This window comes from Helicoverpa armigera, chromosome 7 (assembly GCF_030705265.1).
Source record: "Helicoverpa armigera isolate CAAS_96S chromosome 7, ASM3070526v1, whole genome shotgun sequence".
Classification (NCBI taxonomy): Eukaryota; Metazoa; Arthropoda; class Insecta; order Lepidoptera; family Noctuidae; genus Helicoverpa; species Helicoverpa armigera.
The window spans coordinates 268,387-276,456 of record NC_087126.1 but is presented as its reverse complement, the minus strand read 5'-3'; the positions used below and the strand labels follow the sequence as shown (position 1 = coordinate 276,456).

The following is an 8,070-nucleotide window of genomic DNA, read 5'->3' as shown; positions in this document are numbered from 1 at the left end:
ATAAATAATAATAAATTGTGCTAATGTGTAGGTAAAGAGCCAAGCTGATATCATACTCTAAAATTTTCGTTAATTTTCATTCGTCTCCTTTCACTGGAATTGAAATTATAGGTAACTATAATAATATAGGTGCAGACTATTGCTGCTGCAATAAACAACGCTGGATTAAGGTCGTAGAATAAGGAGTACTGGCAATTTATAAGCATCTCATAGTTCTTAATAGAGATTTCAATAGATAACATGTGGACTCACGAGTGAGCGTGAATGGAGCGGTTGTTATCACTGTAATCCCGTCTAAGTGCAGCTAAGTACCTTTATTGTTATTAAATGCATTGTTTTTAGCAAGCTCGTGTGTTCATTGAATATTTAACTATGTGATGAAGGTACTTGAGTTAAATTACCTCCAAGTAGAAATCCTTGTTGATCAATTATGCAAGTGGATTGGGGTTTTCGCATTGGGTAAACCTTAAAAAATCAATTTCATAGTCTGAAAGTCGAAACCAGAACCGAGGATATTCTAGGAAAACCTTCTTGTTGAAACAGGTGGCATAAACCATCACAGCCTATGCAACGTCCATGTCACTTTGACAGAAAATGACCTTCAAAGGGCTCACAAATAATCAGACGTGGTTTTCGATGTAAATGGTGTTTGCAACACAGTTTTACAATGTGATGGTATCGAATACTCCATTCGTGCAGTCGGTAGCGTGACATCGTTCTGCAGGAGGAGGCATGCCCGACCAGCTGCAACCCAAGATAGACCTAGACGAGATACTGCGGGAGCTGGGCCAGTTCGGACGATACCAGTTGTGCGTGTTCTGTTACCTGTGCGTCGCCATCATCTTCACCAGTATATACAACTGCCAATACGTGTTCAATGCAGGCAGCGTCGCATACAGGTAAGCTTATGTAAATTGTTTTGAAGGCAATGCTTGCCAAGAATATCTACCCGGACTGTAAAAGATTGTGAGCTCTTAATATTGTTAAATATTTCCTCTTACTCAAATCTTTTATTTTTTTACTTGCGTTAACAGTCATAGGAAAGATTTGTTAAAATTGCGCAGGTGTAGAGTGCCAGCATGCGAGTCGACTCCGGAGAAATTCGAACCTAACGGTTGGGGAAAGTTTGCATTGCCATCGACGGGGTACGACTGCTGGCAGAAGGTGCCCATCGGGTCCACTTGCGAGCCCCAGAGCTTCTCCAACAAGACCCGCCGCTGCTACTCCTGGGTTTACGAAAATCATTATACAATCGTTCCTGAGGTGAACACACTTATTGTATAAGTAGGTAGCTTTCCCCTTTTTGGGTAGTTAAACAGGAAAATTGTATGTCATGTGCTAAATGTATGAATAAATAAATAACTCCGTCCAGTGCCTGACGGAGTAGACTATTTTTTTGATGTGAGACGCAAGGATGTTCTTCCGTGGTGATTTGTTGATATTGCAGTATGACCTGGGGTGCCAGGAGTGGAAGCGCACGCTGGTGGGCACCATACACAACGTCGGCGTGTTCATCGCCATTCCCTTCACCGCGGTTATCTCAGATAAGTTAGTATTACACACGACACTGAAATGCATGGAGCTTTGTTTCCAAAATGTAAATAAACTGTGCTCATGTAATTAGTGTTTATTGTTTCTTCCATATTATGATGGGCAAATGGTCCCGGTCATCTGTACCCATCTGGTACAACGAGTCTGCACGAACGAGCTGAACATATTAGCTCCCGCCTAGGTTTGGAGTTCCGAATATTTAGTCGCTGTCGCCGAACGGCTGTAAGGCAAAGATTTTTTACTACAGGAAGAAAGTCTAAGATTACAATCTATATCACAAGTTCAAGAATGGCTGATATTACCATAAATTAATTGTTTGGTCATTAAAAAGTACGCTGTATGATGAGAGTGAGCGTTGGTCAGGTTTGGTCGTCGCCTGGCGCTGATCGGCACGGCGGTGGCGCCGGCGCTGGTGGGGGTGGTGCGAGCCTTCTGTCACAACTACTACCTGTACCTCGTGCTGGAGCTCCTCGAGGCTTTCGTCGGCAATGGCACATACAGCACGGCTTTCATTATGGGTACTTACATAAATCATATAATGTATGTTCTTGTTACGTCCGCACCGAATGATCTTAGACGAGTCCCATTGTAAAATATGGTTTGTCCTTTACATACGAGATTAAAAGCAAACTAGTGACTTTTCTAATCTTTGTTTTTAATGGACTACTATTTTTCACGTTTTCAGCATTAGAAGTAGTAAGTCTTAAGAAGCGAGTGATAGGCGGCAACGTGATACAGTGCACGTTCGCGATGGGGCAGGTGATCGCCGCGCTGTGTGCCTGGGCCATCCCCTACTGGCGGACCTACACCATCGTCATCTTCGCTCCCTCCTTCTTGTTCATATTCTACTGCTTCTTCGTAGAGGAGAGTGTACGCTGGCTCATAGCCAAGGGACGCAGAGATGAAGCGATTAGAATCATTTTCAAAATTGCACGGTACAACCGCGTGACGCTCTTACCAGAAACATTAATGTTACTAACCAGTACGCCGAGGTTACACACTGTAAGCAACAACCCGCGACCGAGTGTGTTCCCCGAGCCGGAGCCAGAGCAGCCGTCGCTGCTGAGGCAGGTGCTGAGGTCCAAGACCATCCTGGGCCGCATGGCCGTGGTATCGTTCTGGTGGATTTCAGTGACCATGATTTACTACGGGCTGTCCATTAACTCCGTGTCTCTGATGGGCAACAAGTACAAGAACTACATACTGACGTCGCTCGTGGAGATTCCTGGCTCATTGCTCGGCTTCGCCACGCTCGACCGATTTGGAAGGAAGGCTTCTCTTATGACAAGTTTTTTTGTGTGCGGCACATCACTTCTCATGCTGCCTGCCACAGCTGACCGTAAGTACCTTTATATTATAACACTAGCTTCTGCCCGCGACTTCGTACGCGGATAAAGTCCCTTATGCCAGCGACTACGGGGTTAGCAAAATCAAAGATCTGAACCGTCTGATATTGAATTTTAAGGGCCCGTTGACTTGAAAACAACGGAATACGCATAGCCATTAGAAACGTTCCATATATTTAATTTTTGTACTTCAACGGCAAAAGCACAGCAGACTAAACAAAACGCTGAGAACTGAACCGCAAAAGACGTGACCATAGGGATAAAAGTAGTGATTCTAATTAGTCTGCATTTAAGTTGTGTGTGGCAAAAATATTACACGTATTAATACGTTAAAAAACATTAAATGTTACTGAGATAACAAAGTCGTGGTGGTTTAGGTGGGTAGAGAACCAATCTCTCAAGTATGAGCGTACGTCTTTGATTCCAGGTCTGGCAAGTACCTGCCAATGCAACTTTTCTAAGTTCGTATGTACTTTCTACGTATATTTTGGATACCGATGACCGTTATTTGGAGGGGATGCCTCCAAATAACGGTCATTGGTATCCTTAAACTGTAGGTTCCGGCTGTCATTGAACATTCTTGGCAGTCGTTATGGGTAGTCAGATGCCAGTAAGTCTGACCACCTTTACCAAGGGGTATTGGGTTGAGCGGGTAACTGGGTTGTGGAGCTCAGATAGGCAGTCGCTCCTTGTAAAACACTGGTACTCAGTTGCATCGTGACTGCAAGTCGACTCTACCATAATTGGGACAAAGGCTCTTGAGATAATAACGACAATAATAATGAGATATAAGCACCGCAGGATATCTGAGGCTGATGACGGGGAGTAGCGACCCCGGTGGGCTATACATATATACTGAGTTCTCCAGGGAGAGTATACTGTCCCCCATCTCCGGCCGGTCGGAGTGAACCATGACGGGGGTAGGTCTCACGCCTCTGGCTTGGCTTGGCCGTCCAGAGTGGAGTCGCTAGAGCAGGGTTAGTAGCCCTGCTCGGAGGATAGGTGCCTCGTGGTAAGTGACCCACAGGGAGCGCGTAATCTGCGTTTAAAATCCGCCGAGGTATCCTCACACTTCAGCCGCTCATATCCCAAGTAGTTTTCATCAACATTTAGCAATGGTATAGCACAGAACCGGGGATTGTCTTTTTTTTAACGACGTCCACCGGGGATTGTCCTCGGGTTCATTTCTATAGTGTATAAAGCAATAATCGTCGGTTTTGTTTCACCATTTCATTAAAGTTGTCTCAAAAGGGCTTCAGAGTGTTGGCTTCGGCCCCACGTTTGCCTCCCAAAAATTCGGAACTCTGTAGTCCCGAGGTCTGGAAGAGACATACAAAATAATAATGAGATATAACGCAACAAATTCGGAGAGTGGGGGCTCGTGACGCCACGTCTAGGTATATAAAATTTGTACTAAGCAGTGACTTAACACATTCACTGCGTTACGGCAAGTATTTGGCCGTATTTGACTCTCAGCCAGTGCGGTAGCTCGTTGTCCTTGTTTTGCGTACTGTGCGGGGGCGATTTATCTAAGTTCCCTTGCGCGTAGGAATGAGATAGTGATATTTTCAATATTGTTGCTTTTAATATAATAATATTGTACACTAACAATATACGGCAAAATAGTTGCCGTAACGCACAGTAAAATAATTATTTTCATTCAGTGCGGTACGGCGAATATCTTGCCGTACCCCCCCAACCCCGCACCACACTGCATGCGTCCGCGCGGCGGTTCAGTGTGCGCTAGTGCTGGCCGTAAGCAAAACGTAACAATATTTTTTGTGAAAAATATTACGCGGTTCTGCTACAATGAGACGTTCACATAAAAAAACTGGATTTGAGTAGAGAGAGAGTGGGGAAATCATCATCTTGATGCTAAAGATGTCAAGTGTGAAAATAATTCAGTGGAATAACTACCTACTTACTAAGTTTCATACACGTCCTTTAATAGTTTTTAGTTTTTTTTTAAATTGGTCTGTTGGCGAAGTGGTTGTGGGTTCGATTCCCACACAAATCAAACATTCTTTGTCTAGTTGTCTTGGTCTGGGTGTATTTTCTAACTATACTATGCATTATATGTATTTGGGACTAGGTGGCGCTATAGTGTGATTGTGGTAGAATATAAATACATATTTATGCATATTATATAATTAGGTTACATAATTATGTTGATTTATATAATAATATAACACTGATAAATATGAATATTTTATCTACAATAAAAAATATTTTTAAACTATCGACTATCATTCCAGAAGTAAACCCCATCCCTAGCATTTTTTCACTTCTACGCTGTACGGCATATATATTGCCGCGAATGAAAGATTTTGAAAAATCTCTGTATCTTTCAAAGTATAACAGAGAACCCGGGGCGACTGCAGCTAGGTGTATACAAGGATATAGTCTATCGATTTGTTGATAAAAACCATTGATATAGGTGGTTTCCACGTCTGTATAGGCTTTGAAAGTCAGGTTCTGGTACGGCAAAATAGAAGCCGTAACGCATATCAGGAAATATAGATACGGGCAGCATTTGTCTCGTATCGCACTAGTAGAAAGTTTAGATTTAACGCTGCCGCAGTGAATGTGTTAACACAAAATTCAAGTTATATCTTCGTTATTATTTGTTTGTGAGAAGGAGAAAAGAAAAAATACGTGTCCATTATTTTAGGATTATCTAAAAGACGGACTAATTACTTTTTTTGATTCACCATACCACCTATTTCATAACATTCATTTCTATACATTTCAAGTGTAGTATTGCTCTTGTTCCACATCAGGTGTTCCAGATCTTCGATGTATATACGTCAATAGAGAGTGCTTATCAGGTTGAACCACTTTTGCTAAAACGTCATATCTTTATATGCTATTGTCTAGCTGGGCTCCTGGAGTTCCACATCAGGTGTTTTAGATCTTCAATTTGTATAAGTCAATAGAAAGTGCTTATCAAATTGAACAACTTTTGCTAAAACGTTATACCTGTATATGGTACAGAGAAGCTGGGCTCTTGGGGTTCCACATCAGGTGTTCCAGATCTTAAAATTTATTATCTCAGCTGAAAATGCTCATCATATGAAACAATTTTTGCCATTGCACCATTTTTGTATCTCTTATAGTTGTGTTGGTCTGTTGGTGTTCTGCATCAGGTCTTCAAGTTTCGAAGATAAATTATAGCCTATATGTTGACCAGGCTTAATACTGATACAACACAGAAAAAATCATTGAAATCCGTTCAGTAGTTCCGAAGATTAGCGTGTACAAACAAACAGACATACAGACATACAGACATACAGACATACAGACAGAATTTTTTTTTTGGATTTGTGCTCCATTACTGTTTCTAAACCCCACCCAATTATTATTTTTTAAATATATTCAATGTACAGACACAGTTTTTTTACAGATTTATTATATGTATAGATTACATAACTGATAACTGTATCAGTTTCGTATGCCCTTGTACGCCTGGGACCTTCTTTTAGCAGTCCCGCCAGATCTAAGCGCAAAAATTTTGCAACTGGTAAGGAGGAAAAATTAAATTAAATTGCATTCTATGTAGGTAAGGTTTTCCGATGTTTCAGCAACGTTGATAATGTTGCTGACGCTGGTGGGCAAGATGATGATCAGCCTGATCTTCTGCGGCATCTACATCTACACGGTGGAGCTGTTCCCGACGCAGGCGCGCCACATGCTGATGGGCTTCTGCTCCATGACGGGCCGCATCGGCTCCATGGCCGCGCCGCAGACGCCTCTGTTGGTTGGTCGGTCTATTACCTTAAATTATTTTTGCTATTTTAGGCGTAAGTTGATGAAACTCCTTAATAAATTGGCCGTGAACTAAGATAAAAAACGGCATTTACTTATGGTACACATAATACTAAGGTCTTACAAACATCTTATGACTGCTAACAGATAATGCGGTTAATTCTGATTTGCTATTTGTCTAGAAGTCACTCGTTTCTAGAGTTGAGTCGATAACGGTTTGAGAGATAACACTTTAAAAATTATTTCATAAATAGAATAATCCAGATGAGAGAAAAGGACGACGTTTTCTCAGCACTAGAAATATTCTGGTGCTATGTTGTCAATTGATGTAGATGCTGTACATGAAGTCGCTGCCGTACATCTTGTTCGGGACGATGGCGGGCACGGCGGGGCTGCTGATGCTGCTCACGCCGGAGACGCTGCACCTCAAGCTGCCCGACACCATCGCGCAGGCGGAGCAGCTCAGCGTGGCCGTGCGAGGGAGGAACACCCCGAGCCCATGAACCCAAACATATCTATAAGCATTCCAACATCAAGTGACAGGTGACAATGACCTTGTAACTTGAGCGAGGGCCAAGCATAGCGATCAACGTGATGTGTACGACGCGTCGTGTGGCGGAAAGACTGATGCAGGTCTTAAGCTGAATGAAGCTTTCACACACACAGTCTGTTAAAGCTTTAGAGTTTTGCACATAAGTATTTCTGCTGCCAATTTATAATTAAGGCTACTTGTATGGTGCATCAACTGACCTAGCACATTTAAGATGTATACTAAAAATCCATCTGTAACTATAACTGAAAACCGACACCACAATTTTTTAAATATTAGTTGTGCAAGTTGCTCTGAGACGTAGATAATGATTGTATAAATGAAGTAAAAACTATTAAATATCATGGTTTGTACGATGGTTTTTTGTTAAGTTTTACATAGCTATTTTGCATTAAAGGTTTACTGCTAAATAAGTGTTGGTTTCATTGCTGACCGGTTATAATGAGTCGTCTGTAACTTGTCATTTTAAATCTGCCGTCTTGCCATCTCATTGTGTTGTAAGATAATGAGCACTTTGGTATTGTTTTTCCTAAAACGTTTTCCTCTGATATCAAGGATGTATCAAGCATGAATAGAAATTAATACCTATCGATCTGTTTCTCACGTGATCTATATATTAATGGTCACTCAAAACGTAGACTTTATTAACAAGTTGAATGATCTGCAATCCTTCACTCTGTCCAAGAAAAGAAAATAATTATCAGTCCTACTTTAATTAAAAAACTTTGTTATCTTTAGCTATGATACGCTACTACTGACTATGTGTCCAAATGACCGACAACTTTGTTTGTTTATACCTATCTGGCAGAACGTAAACTTCTTGCACAAATGGCCTGCACATATCACAAGACGGGTTTG

The 8,070-nt window shown here is 41.7% G+C and overlaps 2 protein-coding genes across 3 annotated transcripts in view; one reads left to right on the top strand and one right to left on the bottom strand.

Annotated features, from left to right (window-relative positions):
* LOC126056057 (organic cation transporter protein) overlaps positions 1-8,070 on the bottom strand; it is a 173,010-nt gene that overhangs the window by 105,583 nt on the left and 59,357 nt on the right. The window lies entirely within an intron of this gene.
* Positions 567-7,791, top strand: LOC110377862 (organic cation transporter protein). 2 transcript variants are annotated; one of them, XM_021336901.3, is made up of 7 exons: positions 567-899; positions 1,065-1,263; positions 1,448-1,548; positions 1,915-2,069; positions 2,237-2,890; positions 6,479-6,654; positions 6,995-7,791. In XM_021336901.3, exons 1-7 carry the CDS (start codon positions 733-735, stop codon positions 7,163-7,165), a joined length of 1,623 nt encoding a protein of 540 aa, XP_021192576.2. In that variant the 5' UTR covers positions 567-732; the 3' UTR covers positions 7,166-7,791. The 2 variants fall into 2 exon arrangements, with proteins under 2 accessions (XP_021192576.2, XP_021192575.3); XM_021336900.3 differs by having other exon boundaries at positions 568-899; positions 6,479-6,658; positions 6,995-7,674.

What these genes read in the sequence shown, in the direction of transcription:
- LOC110377862 (XM_021336900.3), top strand. Translation starts at nt 733, where the DNA reads ATGCCCGACCAGCTGCAACCCAAGATAGACCTAGACGAGATACTGCGG. An exon ending in GCAGGCAGCGTCGCATACAG is followed by an intron (nt 900 to 1,064) that starts GTAAGCTTATGT and finishes AAAATTGCGCAG; the next exon opens with GTGTAGAGTGCCAGCATGCG. An exon ending in GCTGCCTGCCACAGCTGACC is followed by an intron (nt 2,891 to 6,478) that starts GTAAGTACCTTT and finishes CCGATGTTTCAG; the next exon opens with CAACGTTGATAATGTTGCTG.